The sequence below is a fragment of the Manis pentadactyla genome, chromosome 4, assembly GCF_030020395.1.
Source record: "Manis pentadactyla isolate mManPen7 chromosome 4, mManPen7.hap1, whole genome shotgun sequence".
NCBI lineage: Eukaryota > Metazoa > Chordata > Mammalia > Pholidota > Manidae > Manis > Manis pentadactyla.
The window spans coordinates 139,127,741-139,145,343 of NC_080022.1; the positions used below are offsets into that span (position 1 = coordinate 139,127,741).

The following is a 17,603-nucleotide window of genomic DNA, read 5'->3' on the forward strand; positions in this document are numbered from 1 at the left end:
CTCCCCCACAACTTTGTGTCTCATTTCCCTGTTTGTTTGCATATCTAGTTACTTTAACTGCATACTGGGCATTGTGGATAATATTGTGTAGAGACTCTGGATTGAATTTCTGTTCTAGTTGGCAGTTCAGTTACTGATGAATCACCTTGAACTTGTGTAGGCTTAGTTTTAACCTTTATTGTGGTAGATCTGTGGAAATGCCAAGGTATTTGCCAATCCCATTAAACTTGTAGGACTCAACCTCAAGATGAGGATCTTACCAGGGCTTGGTTTTAGGCTTAGATTTTGTTAGGGTGGTTCTTGAGCATACCTTACTCTAGGGCATGTAGGGTATATAGGGCATTTCTAGTATTATCTTGATCCTCAGAGTAGAAAAAGAGTGTTAAGGAAGTCATTCCACTTGGCTCAGCTGGACCTCGAGTATCCCTCAGTATAGCTCACTGTCCCACTTTCAACCCCATTGTGGCCACTTTGTGTTAAGCTTCATGCACTCTCACTCTGTTCGAGGGTAGCCCAGCTTTCAGGCAAGGACTTGGGGGGACCCCACTCCAAAGACTTCTGGACCTCTACCCCAACAGCTAACTTCTTCCTTTTCCCCTGGGCCCTGCCCCACAGAGTCTAGCTGCTTCAGCTGCCCAGAACTCTGATCTCTTCTTCCTTAGCTCAGAGACACTTGCATGCTGTGCTTGGACTCCAGCTTACTGCACTGTAGTGAGAGAGACTGTCCCTAAACAAAATATCGGCAGTCATGGGGCTAACCTTGTGAATTTCACTTCTCTCAGGAATTGCAGTGTTTCAGTCTGTTGTCCTATGCCTGAAAACATTTGTGCCTGTATTTTACTTGGTTTTATGGTTGTTTACAGCAGGATGGCTAGCTCAGTATTAGATACACTACCAGAGCTGGAAGTAGAAATTTGTTTTATCAAGAGGTTTGCTTTTGGAAAGCTACTCAAGGGCTTCCCCAGTTTTCCCAGGAGCCTCTGACAATCCTGTAATTAGAAGTGCTCCCTGTATCACGTCATACTACTTACTAATTATTCTTCAATGGTTGACTGGTCTGCCTTTGCCACAGAGCCATTCAAAGATGGCCTTGCATGTGATTTTGAGCAGTTTCCCATCACTTATTGATTTCACAAAGCCCCACATCTTTTACAAGGTTTGCTGTTTCACTTTGCAGTTGACTTGCATTGTTTGCATGACATTGTGAGCGCTTTACAACATTGCACATTCACTGTGATATTAATAAAGACATTAACCTAGTGGCAACATGTATTCATGTTACTTGGGGTAGGGATAAGAGAAGGTTACAGGTTTCCTAATTTCACACTTATAATTAATTAGGGAACGTTTGCTGAGCATTTTGCTTTCCTATACAACTCTGTAACAGTGGAAACTCCAGTAATGAATAGGTAGGTAATTCAGATAACAAGGAACTCTCCTATATCCATAGTTTGTGTGGTTGGGAAGGGGTCAGAGCATGCATGAGAGAAAGGCCAGGGGAGGAAGTGAGCTAGGGAAAGCACATGAAGGGGCCTTGGCATCAGGACTGGGGCAAGTGGGCACTGGGAACCCCATACCTCCTTTGAGGGCCCTGGAGCTGGAGCTGGGCCACAATCTCCGAGACCAGGCACTGCTACCACCCAGCCAGACAGAAGTTGGTGTCCCCACGAGCACCTGGCCTGTCTCCCCATGGAGCCTGGAATTTATGCTAGGTTTCCTGAGGGATTCTCCTTCAGCAGTTGGTGCTTGGCATCTGCCTGTGGTTGGGGGACAGGCCAGTATCAGCCTGTGGGCCTGGGGGAGACAGTAGGACCTGGAGAGTTCAGCAGTAGCATCATGATGGGCCCAGCTTCCCAGGTTCCTGATGCCTTTGAGATGTGGCCAGTGTTGAATACCAGCCCAGGGGCCTGAACTGTGGCCTGAGGATAGGTGGTATGAATGTATGCTGCTTCTCAAGAGACATCACGCTCAAGGTGGCCAACCAGAGGGCTTGGCTGACCAAGGTGCTGGCAAGTGGAAGGAGGGACTGTATATCTTACCCTCTTGGCTGTCATGTCTCTGAGGGGCCTGGGGGCTGGAGGTGGCCATGGGGGTGACACCTGGGTCCTCAGGAGCTTCCTGGGATTCTAGGCCACACGTGAGAACCCCATTTGAGGCTCAGTGTCACCATGGCTTCCGTGGCATTGGTCCCAGTATGCTCTGCCCTGGTGAGGCCTGGTCTCCAAGTACTGAATCATCACCCTACAGCTGCCCTGGTGTGGAGCCACTCACAGGGCAGGTCCCAGCCCTGCTTGGTGGAGACTTGCTCTCCTTCCCACGTGGGCAGGGAGGAAATAGAGGCTTAGAGAGGCAAGTGATGGATTCTCATGAGACCACAAGCAAGTCAGGGTGAAGGAGCAGCATTGGGGAGCTCCTAGAGTGGACGAGGCCCCTTTGGCAGGTGAGGGAATGGAAATGCGCGTGCCTCGGGGATCACTGGCATCAGGCCCCCTTTCAGCTGGAGATTGGCAAGGCTAACAAACACGTGCTTATTCTAGCTGTGCGGCATCCAAGGCAGTAATGATAGTTATCCTTCAGTTTCAGGGAGAAACTGGAAGAACTTTGCTCTTCCCCTTTTAAGAGATGCAAGTACTCGAGAAAGGCATACCACCCAGTCCGAGGAAGCTCACCTGAGGCACTTTGCAGGGTCCCTCAAGCCGGAAGATGCTGACAACTTCAAGGACCCTGCTGTGTTAGGGGAGAAGTAAGGGACCCCCACAGGCTGCTCTCAATGCTGTTGGGCTTTAGGATAACCCACTGCTACCGGGGGGCTGTGCAGGGATCCCCCCAGGGTGCTCTCAGCAGCCTGGCCTGGTCTGCACCTGCCCAGATGCTTTCCTAGACTGCACTGGGCGAGTTGTGGGGAGCATAGCTGGGTGCGTGGGATGAGGTGATCATCCGGCCTCCACTGTCCCCGACTGACTCTCCTAACAGGAATAGGGTTTTGCTTTCACGTTTTTACTGACTATTAAATATTGTAAATGACAAATCTCTCTGTGGACATATGCAATGCCCCTATTTATTTCTATTTTCTATTCCTGGGAATAAAAGTAAACGAGGCCTAAGAAAACACCTTTTAAAACAAAACACTTCCTTTGATGTAAAATGCTGAAGACTTTCTTCTCTGTTGTGCTTAATAACCTCCCTGTTCAGAGTGGTCTGGGGGGTGATGTCATCTACTCCTCAGAGAAAGTAGACTAAGCTGGCCTCATGCCCAGCTCTGCCAGAATCCAGTTTTCCCAGAGTGACTTCATCATTCCAGGTGACACCTCACAGTTCCAAAAATATTAGCTCTTTGCCATTCAGATAAAGTACAAAACCTACATCCCAAAGCCACATGGCAAGAATCTTTCAAGTGACCTTTCATTTGTAGTGACCTTAGTCTTGCTCCCCTACAGAGGTATGCACTTCCACCTCCATCCATCCTGTCAGTTCATCAGCTAAATAAATAAATAAGTAAATAAATAAATATTGTATCAAATGTGGACTTTGTGCCAGTCACTGGGGCTGGCATAGCTAGTTGGCTCTGTGTGGTCTGTGTGTATGTGTGTGTGTACCATCCCATATGGCTAGGAGACTGATTACTTTTAGTTGTTAGCTGTGGGTGATGGCCTGTGTCTTCATACTTCATGCACACATCTGCCTCAGCAGACTGTGGGCTGCAGGCCAAATCCAGCCTGCCGCCTGTTTTTGTAAACAGACCTTTGGAACACAGCCTGGCTATTCATTTCCATACTGTCTAATTTCACACTACAGAGCAGAGTTGAAGAGTTGTAACAGAGACTAAGTAACCTTCAAACCCTAAAGTATTTACTGTCTGGCCCTTTACAGAAGAGTTTGTCCCCTGCCTTCTGAAATAGACCTCAAGAAACAACAATCTGGAAGAGATGTCCCAGGCACTGGTGGGGTGTCTCAATGTCTGTGGAGTGTGCAGGGAGCTGCAGTCACAGAATTGTTGGGTGTTGGTTCCTGAGAGGATGGAGAACGTTAGCTGGGGCTGGGGCTTCAGCGGTACGGTGAGAGGTTCATCTGGAGGGAACACTGGGTCCCTTCGTCCCTGTTCTCCAGTGTCGCATCTGCTCCACATACGAGGGCCTGCAGAGGAGTCCAGGGGTTGGTTGACCAGGTAGCCAGGTGTGAAGTGAGCCGTGGCCAGAGCACAGCAAATGAACCTAGAGGAACATACTGAGTGTTTGTATTGCCGGCCAGAATGTATCGAGGGTTCATGCAAAGTGCTTGAAGTTTGTTATCCTGCAAGTTTCCCATGGGCCGCTCTCATCAACTCCATCTTACAGACAAGAAGACTGAGGCTAGGACAGTTTGTAAAGCTTCACATCCAGTGAATGGGACCCAGGCAGTCTGACTCCAGAGCCTGGAGCTTCACCATGGCGCATGCCCATCCCAGGGTCAGAAGGGAGATGCGAGGTCTTCTCGCTTCCTGTTTTGAGCCTGGGACCATCACCTTCCTTAGAAGAAGTCTCTGCAAATTGGATCAACTTTTGAACTTAGGGCTGGAGAGAATCTTGTGGCAATCTTTTGTAAAATGAATGACCACAACCTTTTGTGTCAACCTGGGTTGTTTAAAGGACATGCCTGCAACTAGCCTGTTCTTTTCCCTTTTGTATTTGCTGCTGTTCTCTGTCCTTTTCTGTCCCCATGTTCCTTCCTCCATCACCTGGAGGCAGGAGAGCCACAACCCAGAATCCCCAGTGGGGAGGCTGTGCTGTTCTCCTAGCCCAGGGACAGTGGGGGCCTGCCAGGATGCAGATGGACCCTCTCCTGCCCACCGTCAGGCTAGATCTTCTCAGGCCTGAGGCTGCTGATGGAGCTCAGCTGTGCCCCTCCCGCCTCACTATACTAAGTGGGGCATTTTCCAGAGTTGACCAAGGGGTGGGCCCATCCCTGACTGTCTCCACCCCTCCGAGACCCTTCTCTCCCTACCACTCTTGGGTGGGCAGAACTTGTACACCTGTCACCAGAGCCTGATGTCAGCAGGGCGTGGGCTGCATGGGGATGGGGGAGGGTTGGGCTGGTGTGTCCTCCATGGGGCATTTCACAGTCCACAGCAGACAGGCATGGCAGCCAGACGCTCCGGCTCTGACCTATCTCAGATGGGGGCACATGTCAGATATGCTGGCCTGAGAGTCAGGCCTCTGGAGAGTGGGGGCTGGGCAGGGCTATTCAGAGGCTGCCCTTTCCCTCTGGCTGCCTGCACCTGGCCCCGTCTCCCCTTGTTTGGTCCACACACATGGCGAGTTTGAAGGGTCCCTCCTGGGACCGCACATCTTTAGGCTCTGCTTGTTGCATCCACTGGCAGAGAAATTGCTGAGGTCTCAGAGGAAGGGTGGGCCCAGCATGGTTGAGGGGCTGGACTGTGGAGGGCAGCTTGGTCATCCTTCCCAGCTCCCAGGCATTGGGGCAGCTGCGAATGAGCACTAAAGGTCACCGTGTGGCAGCTGAGGCTGAGCGGGCAGTGCTGGGTTTTGTGGGGCTCCAGACTTGGTGGAAGGAGGCAGGACCCCCAGCTTCTGCTCCTGCCACTGTGCTGTGTGGGCCCCAAACACAGGCAGGCAGTGGCCTGGGGTCTAGAAGGGTAGGGGAACTGCTTTTGGCTCGAGGTGCTGGCTCAGCTCAGCTGGGTCAGTCCCTGCCTGACCACCCTGGTGGCAGCATCTCAAACAGAGCCCTATACATGGGCCCCATATGGCTGGACCAGCACAGCCCTTTATGACTAAGGGGTCAGTGTTGGTCTAGTGGCTTGGGACCACTCTGTGCCCTCAGCCTGACTTGGAGCCCCTCTCTGATACCCCACCAAGTTCTCATGTTGCCCAGGTTGTCACCACTCCTTAGCCATGCTGGAGTCTCCTGCTTCCACACCCCTGATCCTGTGGCGCCCCCTGTGAAGACTGTCTTTCCTCCCTCCCAAGTCCAGCCCGAATGCTCCTTTTCCCTGGACCCATCTTCCCCCTCCCCATTAGGGGGTCTTCCTCCCTCCTTGGTGACCTTAGTCCTTTCCGTCCTTACAACCTGCCGGTGGGGTTATGGTTCTTCCCTGACCCAGTCCCTCTGAGGGGGAGACCACTGTCTCCAGTTCTGCATCCCACCCGGCCCCTTGCTTCCCTGCCCTGTCTCCCCGTGGGCTCGCACAGTGTGGTGGATGAGGTGGGGTGGGCTGTGGACCAGCCTGCGGGCAGGAGCTGCCGCGTCCCTGTGTTTGGGGCGGGGCTGGAGGGCAGTGGCTCTGACTCGGTCGGCGACCTGGTCCCGGCTCTCACACACAACAGAGGGCCTCCCCTTACTCCTTGCTGGGCAAATGTGTACCACTGGGTCAGGGACAGGGGCTTTTTAAAGCAGCTCTAATCCCGGCCTTTGCGAAAAAGTGCTAACACCAGGCAAAAGGTAAACACTGAAACTTGGCAACAGCCTCACCTCCAGGGTTTGGAGGCACCCAGAAGCAAGCCAGGGGCTGAGTCAGGAGGGGCAATTAATTGAATAATAGAGGGAGGACTATGCTTGGTCCAGGATCTGGCTTTCATGGGGGAGTTCCAAGCGGTGATGAGATTCTGAATTGTGTGTGTGGGAACTTTGGGACCCCCTTTACTTAAACTGCAAAAGCAGCCCCTGGTGCACCCCATACCCGAAGGCTGTTGGCTATGAACCAGGTTTTCTGCCCCTGACTGGCCAAGGGGCTGCGGTCCCATGGTCAGAAGGCAGGTTGGGGTGAGGAGGCACTGAGAGCCTTGCCCCGGATGGCAGCTGGGAAAATCCCTGCTGTGTCGGTCACGGGGACCATCCCTGTCAGCAGAGACTTCCTGTTCTGTCCCAGTCCTGTCTTGCTGGAGGGAACACATGTGCAATTCCTGAGTGACGAGGAGTCGGGCAGGGCGGCCCCAGCCCTGTTCCACCCCCTTCACAGCTGTGGCCTGTGCCCGGAGGGAGGGCCACGGTCTTCCCCTGATGCTCTGGCCAGGATGCAGATGGCCAGCTGGTTGCTGGTCATGAGAAAAACAATAATAGTTAATAGCTGTCACCATTTATTGAATTCTTTCTGTGCTCCAGAACTTATTCTAGTCCTTTCTATATGTTCTCTCATTTATGCCCCACAGAGACTCTGCAAGGTGAATTTATGAAACACATTTCACAGATGGGAAATGGGCTGGGAGAAATGACTTGCCCAATGTCATACATCCAGAAAGGGGTGAGGCTGTCTGACACTAAAGTTTGAGTGCGTCATTTCTGGTAGGGAGCTTTGAATGGTGACTTCCTCTGTCTCTGAGGGAATCTGACCTCAGACTTTGAAGGATGGACAATAAGTCTTGGGGCTGGCCACCTTGGGGTCAGCCAGGGCAGCCCTCAGCTGTGGCCTCGCCTCCCAGGGTCAGGGCAGGGCACTTGACCATTCATGATCTCTCTGATGCCTCACGGCATCCTTGGGAAGCAGGTATTAGAATTTGGATTTCCCAGCTAGGGAAACTGAGGCTTGTGATGGGAAGCATCAGATACAAGAAAGGGATGAGCTGGGACCAGAACTTCAGCCTTGGCACTAACTGCCTCCCCTGCCCTGCCCAGGGGCGGTGAGGCTGCTGTGTGGGTGCAGGGGTGACTCAGGGTGCGTGGGTGGGCAGGTGCCACAGCTGTGGCTGGTGGGCGTGGCCTGCCTGGTACCAAGGACAGGTGGCCCAGCCAGTTCTGCCTCCGACGCCTCATTCCAGCCATCCGTCTCTATAATGAGAGCCACCCGCTGCCTCAGCCACAGTCCCGTGGGGGGGCCTTGGGCCAGGGACATGCAGTGGTCTTAGAGCAAGGGCAGCCACTGCCTGCTGGACCTCACCAGGTGAGTCCTTACTGCACAAGGCAGCAGGGGCCCCTAAAGCCATGGGGGAGCCCAGAGCAAGGACCTGTGGGGTGTCCTCTAGGCCATGTTTGGACCTTTGCCGACAGGCTTCTGGGGAGGGCTGGGAGGGCACTTGGAGCTCCAGCAAGGGAAACAAAGCTAGACATGAGCTCTGGGCCGCAGGGAGTGTGCTGGAGCACAGGTTCTGACAGACCCGGGAACCATCCCTTGAGGTTTGGGGATCTTGGAGAGGGCGAATGCTCACAGCTGCTGAGGGGAAGAGGAGAGGCTGGTGTCTCCCCAGCTGGCCCTGGGGATGTGGCTGTGCTGGGCAGGAGTGTGACCGCAGTTTACGATGAGACGAGGTGGCCTGTCAGCTTGAGAAGGACAGGGCTCCACTCTCACAGGTGCTGCGCCAGCATCCAGTGGGGCTCCCTGTGGCCCCCGGGCCCGGTCCATCTCCCAGGAAAGGCCCTTCCGGTCAGTGTCAGGGCTTGGGAGGTACTTCCCAGGTGAGGAAACCCAATCCCAGAGGGAGGGAGGGCCCAGGCAGTGAGAGGGCCCAGGAGGTGAGGACACGGGTTTATGGGGTGACTCAGGGAGCTGATCATAGCTGCTGCAGCCCCAGTCCAGAGTTTTCCTGACCTTCTCCTGCCCCACCTGCCCAGGACTGTCCTACATTCGTGGGTCTGGGGTAGGTAGGAAGCTGTAACCAGCTCTCATGAGGTAGAGCTAGCTGTAGAGTCCTTGGGGACCATCTGGCCCATTTCTCAGGAGGGAAAACCGAGGTCCAAGGAAAGCTAAGAGGCGAGCCCTCCATGCCTCTCCAGCATGTTGGCTCAGCCCCATCTGTCCACAGGCCACTGGGGCTGGGGAGGGTGGTAAAGGCCACCCGCCCTCCTCCTGTGGTGGTGGCTATGGGCAGGGACCTGTGTGCTGATGATTCTCAGTTGGGACGCTCCACCTGTCTGGCCTCGAGGCTCTGGCCTCAAGGGGTCTGTGCACCAGGACCAGTCCCCCCACCCCATGACTCCTCTTCTCTTCCCCCAGGGCTGCTCACTTCTGGGGAGGGGGCCTGTCCCATGTCCAAACCTCATTCCAGTCTGATGACAACTTGTTCCGGCCACTTCCTCCAGGAAGCTTTCCTATTTGGGCCAAGATCACCAATGACCCCAGCTGCATCCTACCCAGCTGGGCTATTTGTACAGAAATCTGTCCCCCTTCCCCACCCCCATGACCCCGAGGGGCTCCCTGAGGGATGCTGAAGCTGAGAATACCCCCATTAACTGGAGTCGCCTCCTGTCCTGCCCCCGTCCGTCTCATCCCATGTAGGCGCCGACTCTCCCCCATCCCAGTGGCCCGCAGAGCAGCCTCCCCCCGGCCCTGCTCTCCCCCAGCTCCCGTTCAGTCTGCTTTCTCTGCTGTGGCGGTCTCCTCTGTCACCTGGCGCCCTCCCACGCCCCCATTGCCCTCGTGATCAGCTACAACTGCAAATTGGTGTCTCAGGCCCTCACAACATGGCCCAAACTACTACTAAACCTCTCACTCCTGTGGTCCCCTCGAACTCCCTGGGCTCTCCAGGCAAACCAGCTCCTACCACTGAGCTTTCTGGTCCCCTGGTCTTTGCTCAGCATGTCCCTCTGGACTGCCCTTCCTCTACACAGAAACCTCCAAGGGCCCCTTCCCAGCATCTGCCTCTGAGCCCAGCATGGGGGCCAATCTGTACTGAGCATCAATAAAGCAGGTCTGAGGGGCTGCTGCCTGTGCCCTGGGGAGTGGGCTCTACTGCTCCCACCAGCTGAGCAGGGAGTCTGATGGAGAGACTGCCACAAGGCTGGTTGCACTCAGCTTGGGTGGGTGAGACAGAGACGATCAGTGTGTTAGTTGCAGAGACCAACAGGGTTCTGAGAAATCCAAAATACCAGAGGGGTCTGAGGCTGTGTTACTAGGAGCATAGCATCTAGAGCAAAGGAGGTGACAGTCCCGCTCTGTTGATAAGGCCTCTGAACACAAAATCTGAGAGGGATATTGAAAAAGCTGAGCTAATTCTCAGGAGTCCACCTGGGGATTGGTGGGGCTGGAGATGATCTCTTAAAAAAAACCAAGGGCTGGTGGTCTCTGCCTGAGAGCCCTGCTGGGCTGGCCAAGGACCCAAAGGTACGGAGGTGCTGAAGCAGGGAGCAGGAGAAGCTTCAGGGAGAATCATCCTGTCCCTGAGAAGGGTTGGTGGTCTGGGAAGGTAAAGAGTGAGCTCCCTGTCCTAGGGGGTGTGAGAAGGGGACACATGGGGGTCTGAAGGCCCCTTCAACCTGAGCATCTGTGCTGTGATTGTGTCCTAGCCATGAATATCCACACCAAGGAGATGGTGCCCCTCATGGGCAGAAGAGGGGCCATCCCCGGTGGGAACCCTGCTGTCCTGCCCGAGAAGAGGCCGGCCGAGATCACCCCCACCAAGAAGAGGTAGGACTGGCAGGCGTGGGCCTGGGTGCTGTGCAGGGAGCATGCAGCGGGGCTCCTGGCCCCCACCCTCTGGGGCCCCTTGTCGGGGGTGGATCCCACTCTCAGTCTCCGGGATGGCCTGGTGCCCAACTAGGTTTAACTGGGGGGATGATGGGGGAACAGTGCTGCACACTTGGGGAGCTGAGCTGGGGAGCTCTGGACCACTGGAATAGGTAGGGGGCCTCCCTGAAGGGGTCAGGGGATACTGATGCAGGCAATATTTAGGAAGGCTGGAGCCATCCTTGAGACAAGGAGCAAAAAGGTGGGTGGAAATTCCAGGTAGCCTGGACACGTGGTTGAGGACATTTTTCACAGAGACCTGTGGCTCTCATGTCCACTGTGTGCTCAGTCAGATTATTCAAGCTCTTGAACCCCGCCTGTGCAGTGGAGGCACCAGCAGTGGCACCAGCTTCCAGGATGATAGTCGGCTGGGATCGCACCAGCTGGGGCTCAGCACAAAGCCTGGCAGCGGTCAGTGCTTGGTGTGTGTCAGCAACTAGGGTGTTTTTGTTCCCCTGAGTGTCATCTTTATCATGGTCACTGTCACTCCACAGGACCCCTGGGAACTGGCCAGGGACCACTTCCCAGCTGGGAACACAAGGAGGTGGGAGCAGGGGAAGTTCTCCTCCAAGGTCAAACCTAGGCCCCCGTGCCACCTCCGCTGCAGTTCCTCTGCCCCTTCAGCCGACTTGGTGCCCCTCAAACCTGAGTGCCCCTTCTCCCTCTAGGCTGTGCTTCCGCTGGACCCAGGTGGGCCCCAGATCTAGGTTGGCCCATTTGTCCTGCCTCCTCTGACTATCCCAGGTCCCCCCTTGGACCAGAGGTGGGCTTGATGCTTTCCCTTCTGTATGTTGGTTTGAGCAATGATCGTTGGGGTCTTCTGTGCACCGGGGTGAGGATGGGGAGACTGGGCACAGAAGGAAAGAATGCCCACCTCTGCTCATAGTCGGGTAAGAAGGGTCCCAAGAAGAATGTGGGAAATGCCTTAGAAAGGGTGAGCCAGGAGGACTGGGCCCAAGGAGGGGCAGGTCATTCTGGTCCCGTGGGTAGTCTTGGGGCTCTTCCTGGAGAAGATGGTGTCGGAGTGGAACATGGTAGGTGGAGAGGAAGGGAAAGGGCATCCTGAGCAAAGTCTCGGGCAGGGACCAGTGAGGGACTGTGTAGCTGAAGTGCTGGGTGGAGAGAGGAATATTTGGGAACATGAGTCCCACTGGGCCTGGGTCTTGGATATTGGCTAAGGAATTTGGACAAACCTGAGGGCAGTGGGGAGCCATAGAGGGATTTTGTGTGAGACGGAGGGCATGGCGAGGTTTGTATTTTGGAAAGCCTACTCTGGGTGATGTGTGTGGATGATGGATTGGAGGGAGGCTGGGGACAGGGAGATGGCAGGAAGGCTCTTGGAAAGAAAGCCTAGATGACAGGTGGTGAGGTCTGAGCCTGGGTGGCCATGGATGCAGAAGAGGGGCTGGACCAGAGACGTGTTAACATCATGCAGTCTGCAGATCAGCTGTGGGTGGGGAGGAAGAGGGAGGACCAGGAGACACTGCCTTTGTCTGGTGGGGAAACCTGGAGGGATGACAGGGCCATCTCTGACATGGGGACATCAGCGGAGAAGGTGCAAAGTTAGGAGGAACAAGCCAATTTCAGGTGTGAAATGTTGGCTGAGAGGAGCCTGAAGGACATCTAGGTGGAGGTTCTTTCCTGGAGTGCAGGAGGTGGATGCCCGTGGAGATCAGACTGGTACCGCTGGGACCATGGGGCTGCGTGGGCTTGCGTGTTTGGGTAAGGGCAGAGATGTCTCTGGGAAGCCACCAAACACCACCCTCTTGTCTCACTTCCCCCTTTCCCCTCCCTCTCATCATTGGACCTCAGGGAGAGACTGGGGACAGTGTTCCAGGACAGTCCCAGGTTCTTCCCACAGCTGAGCTTCCTTTCTGAGTCCATCCCTGCTCAAGGCCTTCCACAGCCGAGGCCAGGGGGTAAGAGGTGTGACCTTTGTCCCATAAACGGTGGCCTCTTTTCCTCCCCAAGGGAGTGTTGAGGGCCCTCATGCACTTACTTCCCCCGATACCCTGAAGGTTTGGGCAGCTCCCTCAGAACTGAGTATAGGACTCAGGCCTAGAGAGAAACAAAGAAAAGAAAAGAAAAAATTACATGTAAATAAAGAAGGCAGTTCTGATTGCTAAGGAAACGTTACTAAGGGTGGGATTGAAAGCATCGGGAAGTCTAGGTGGGGAGAGACTTTTGGACCTAGAGCTTTTCCTGAACCACCATGTCACCTTGTGTGCGTAGCTGCCACGGTGGCCTCCTCACTGGGCTCTGGGCAAGGCACCGGGCCAGTGGGGCTGGCCACTCTGGCAGTGAAGGCGTGGAGGCTGGCCTTGGGGAGCTCGGAGCACCCGCGCATTCCTTGCTCTGAAGCTGGTCACACAGAGCCCTTCTCAGCCCTGGGATTCTTTGTCTTCAGAGGGACAGAAATGCAGGAGAAATGGTGTGGAGCCCTCTGTGCACCTGAGTTAACAACACCCTTTGGTGGTGGTGCCCTTTGGTCTGAATCAAAGATAGAAATAAACAAAAAAATAGCATCTGCTGTGGGTCAGGAACCAGGATGTCACATGGCTGAGACCTTGCCCTCTGCTTGTGCTGGCCGTGAGATGTGAGATGTGGCGTGTGCAACGGCAAATAGGGCAGGTGTGGGATGGGCCCTCGCGCTCTGGTATCTCTCTGCCCAGGAACTGGGTCCTTGCCCATGGTCAGGAATATTTCCAGCCTGGTTCTCACCACTCTCCTTCCCAGCCACCAAAGACTTCTTTCCTCAGACATAGCCCCCGCACCCTGCTCCTGTCTGCCACAGGGACCTCGTCCTGCTGTTCTCTCTGCTTCCAGGGCTTTTACCAAACCACAGGGCTGAGTCAAGACAGACCAAGTCCCAGCCCAACAGAGCACAGAGCCTTCCCTGGTCCCTGTCCTCCAGTGGAAGAACCTTCTCTTCCCCTGAGCTTCCACAGCCCAGCTCCTCGTTGAAGAGGTCACGGTGGTTACTGGGGTTATGGCTTAGCTCTGGCTGAGATCTCTGAGGACAGGGACATCTCCTCCCACCCTGCACCCCAAGTTTCCTATAGAGAACATAGTAGTTGTGAGTAAGCGGGTGAGTCAGTGAAGAAACAGGCAAGACAAGGAGAGGAGGGGTGAGTGAACCGATGAGTAAGCCCTCCTGGTGGCTCGGCTCCATCCCTCAGCACGCGTGAGGACACTTCACGGTGAGGTGAGGAAATGCTTCTTCCTTTCCCCCAGGCTTTCCGTCTCCACGCCTGGAGTGGAGAGATGCTCTCATGATCTGGTTTCCTGGGCCATTCTTGGGTTCCGGGAGGAAGTCTTGAGAAGGAGAGGAAGTGGAGGAGAAAAAAGGACCCTTTCCCCAGCTTCTTGTTCAGACTGAGGCGAGGCGAAGGCACTGGGAAACAGAGAGCCCACCTGGGAGCGGGATGTGACCTCCCAACAGTATTTACAGTTCACGGTAGTGTTGGCCTCCTGCTTATTGGTCCAGTCCACTGATCCCTCCATCTGTCCACCTATCCACCCACCCACCTACTCATTCCTCATCCATCCAGCCCTCTGCGTGCCCATCCATCCTTCCATGCATCCATCCATGCCTCCATCCATCCACGTTTCCTTCCTTCCTCCTTCCATCCCTCATCTATCCATCTTTTTCAATCATCTACTCCTCTTTCATTTATATGACCAGTTATTTTCCTTCCTTTTGTTTATCATTCACTCATTCCCTGTCTGTCTTCCACTCGTCTATTCAGTTAGGGCTTCTGAGCGTCAGGACCAGTGTTGGGTTCTGGAGAATAAAAGCAGTGCAGCTGTAGCTCGTGCCCCGGAGCAGCTGCCAGCTGAAGAACAGCATGTTGTCTAGAGCAAGTGCAGCACTGGCCTCCCTGCGCGGTGCCCTGGTCTGACCCTTGAGGCCAGTTCTGACCAACCCTCCAGAGCGACAGTCCCGCAAAGGGAGGCATTTTTGCCCACTTGGGTACCATTGTATCCCCAGCTCCTGGAACAGTGCCTGGCACATTGTACATGCTCAATACAAGTTTTGTTGACTAAATGCACTACTGAGGAGCTCAGACGGGGAGGGACAACTTTGTGTGTGTACGGGGTCAGTTCTGGGGCACTGCAGGGGTGCAGGGAATGGTTACCAGACTGGGTGACCTCTGATGCCCACTTCACTGGACAGTCCATAGGAGGACAACCCCAGGACTGCCTTGGCTGCAGAGTCCAGGCCTTTGGGATCATCTGGCTCAACCATTCTCCATCTAGGTGAGGTCACTTGGCCCAGAGATGGCAAGTGACCACTTGAGGTCACACAGGAGACAGAGGCAAGGCAGAACCAGACTAGAGCCCAGGCCTCCGGGGTTTATTCTTCACTTGGTCTTCTCTTTGGGAACAAGGATTTGATTTTAGGTCAGGTTAGCAGGTTCCTCTTGATGGGCAGGGGACAGGAAGGTGAGGGTCAGTGTGTCAGCCACCACTGTCCCCCATCCCATTTGTGCATCATTTCTGGAGTGGCTCTGAGCCTTCTGTGCTTGTCTGTGCCTAGAGGAGAGGAGAGGAACCCCCCAGGCAACGGCTGGCTCTCTCTCCTTCCTGCCCCGTCCTGGGAAGTGGCTGTGTTGGGCAACCTCCCTATGCAGCTAATCTCTGGAGCTGGTTTGTCTGGAAGCAGATCTGAGGCAGCTTGGCTAATGGTGTGAACTATGCGCCTGGGCATCAGGAGTCAGGTTCTCGCACCAACTTGGCTTCTATCCTGGGGGATGAGCTTGGGTGGGCTGCTTCTCTGTCTGGGCCTTGGTTTCTTTATCTGCAGAGTGGGGCCACAATCCCTTCCCTGCTGCCCTCCCTTCCAAACTTGATATGGCTGGGCCCGTACTTTGGAAGTTCCTCTGTGGTCTGGGGAGGAAGGGTGGGCACATGTGGGTCCTTCTGGGACTGGGGAGGAGGCAGACGACGAAAGTGTGTAGGAGAGAGGCCTGCTGGTCGGGGCCACTGTCCAGGGCCAGGCCCCAGAGCCAGCATTCTTGCTGTAGCAGCTGCAGGGTGGGGCTGTGGCCACCACGGACCCTCAGCCTGCTCCTCAGCATCCTGGTGGTCATGAGGAGGCTTGCCTCTGAGTGGGACTGTGGTTCTGAGAGCACGAGCATCTGCACGTGCGGGCATGCCTGCCTGGTGGCAGAACCACGTCTTGGCGTGTGTCTTGCCTCTCACAGGCATAGTCTCTCCCTTTCCCTGCAGACTGGCCAGGCCACAGGCCCTGGGCCCATGTCCTCTTTCTCCCAGCGCCAGGGGAAAGCTGGCCCTTCATGCACCCCCTGCTGCTCCTCACCTCCACTGTTTGCCGGGCTTTCCTTCCTGACAAGGGATCCTCAGCCTTGCCCCCGACCCCTGAGGTCCTCCCTGCTCCCGATTGGCTGTTCTCAGCCTATTTTCTGAGTGTTGGTTGGGGACTGCACCCGAGTAGCCAGCTTACGCTGGCCTCTCCCTTTCCCTCAAGAGCCAGGTATAGATGTCATCCTCCAGGGACCTCCCCCTGAAGGGCCGTTGCTTCAGGCCTGAGTTCAGAGGGCAGTTGCGGGGCTAATAGGGGATTGTAGCTCCCATCCTCTGTTCCCCATCTCTGGTGAGTCCTTTACACCTGGAGGCAGCTGCAGACAGGAAAACTGCCCTCAGGTGTCAGGCCACCCCTAGGTTCCTACTGGGTATTTCTAGTGATGAGTCACTGCAGACTCAGCTTTGAATCCAGGCTTTGCCACCTCTCTGCTGTGTGACCTCGGGCCTCCACATGCCCGCCAGTGAAGTGTGGATGATAATGACAGTGACTGCCCCTCCCCGCCCCCTAAAGGCGGCTGTGAGGGATGGGGGAGGCCCTGTGAGAGGGAGGCCTGAACAGAGCTGGCCGAGAGCCAGTGCTCTCTGTGGGGGGGCGCCCTCAGTAGCAGGGCTGCAGGGCCCACGGGTGCACCAGCCCTGCCCCAGCTCTGACGGCTGTGCTGGGGTGTTCCTACAGTGCACACTTCTTCCTGGAGATAGAAGGGTTCGAGCCCAACCCCACTGTCACCAAGACCTCTCCCCCCATCTTCTCCAAGCCTATGGACTCCAACATCCGGCAGTGGTGAGTGTGGAACAGGGCCCCCAGCCCCTGCCCTGGCCCAGCCCTCCCCTCCAGGGTACCACTGTGCATTTGAAAACCTGTCCCTCTCTCTTCCCTCCCCATGCCCACCAGCCTCTCTGGCAACGGAGATGACATGGACTCCCCACAGTCTCCTCAGGACGATGTGACAGAGACCCCCTCCAGCCCTAACAGCTCCAGGTAAGACTCGCCCCTCCCCACCCACCACTGTGCCCACCGGCAGGTGCCAGACGCACAGGCACTGTGGCCTTGCAGGAAAGACAAAGATTCTTCTAGGCCTGGGGGTTGGGACAAACGCATAGGCCTGAGGCTGTGCAGTGTGTGAATTTTCTTGGGGAAGGGAGTTTTACATTTTACAAACTGTAAAAGTATTACCTATTCATTATAAAACATTCAGACAGTATATAGCAGAATGAGAACCATAACACAATACCATATATGTGAATTAGAAATATGTGCCTATAGACCATGAAACATCAATATGTATTTTGTAGGCACACAGTGGGGGCAGGCAGAGAGAGATTTTTAAAAATCCAAACACCCCAGCATGTGAAAGTGGGATTTCCCTTCCCTTAATCCCATGCTTTTGAGTTAATCACTACTAACAGGCACAGAGCCTTCCTGGTCATTACTGTGTGTATCCAAATATATGTTTTGATAAACTGTGGTTGCATTTGGATTAGAAGGGGGGCCTGCACAGGGCAGCCCGGATGCCGGGGCCTGGGGCACTCACAGAGGGCATTTCAGGCACTGGGACAGGCCCCAGAGCACAGCAGCTAGGGAGAGGGGACCTCATCGGGGTGGGGCTGCATGCGTGGTGAGTTGGAAACCTGTTCTGGCCTCAGTGCAAATCTGGCCAAGGAGGAGCAGAGGCGACAACGGAAGCGGCTGAAGAGGCGCATCTTCGCGGCTGTGTCGGAGGGTTGTGTGGAGGAGCTGCTGCAGGGGCTGGTGGAGCTGCAAGAGCTTTGCAAACGGCGCCGTGGCCTAGATGTGCCTGGTCAGTGCCTGCCCTGGGCAGAGGCTGCAGGGTGGCGGCCCGGC

General features: G+C 55.2%; 1 protein-coding gene across 3 annotated transcripts in view; it reads left to right on the forward strand.

Annotated features, from left to right (window-relative positions):
• Positions 1–7,719: 7,719 nt before the first annotated feature.
• TRPV3 (transient receptor potential cation channel subfamily V member 3) overlaps positions 7,720–17,603 on the forward strand; it is a 33,929-nt gene continuing 24,045 nt past the window's right edge. For 2 of the 3 annotated variants that reach the window (XM_036887470.2, XM_036887473.2), the window contains exons 1-5: positions 7,720–7,873; positions 10,213–10,333; positions 16,437–16,541; positions 16,653–16,739; positions 17,405–17,559. In XM_036887470.2, the coding sequence (XP_036743365.1) occupies positions 10,215–10,333; positions 16,437–16,541; positions 16,653–16,739; positions 17,405–17,559 (466 nt within the window). In that variant the 5' untranslated portion in view covers positions 7,720–7,873; positions 10,213–10,214. Of the gene's footprint in view, positions 7,874–10,212; positions 10,334–10,359; positions 12,155–16,436; positions 16,542–16,652; positions 16,740–17,404; positions 17,560–17,603 lie in introns of those variants that run through there. The other variant, XM_057501038.1, reaches the window with a different exon arrangement.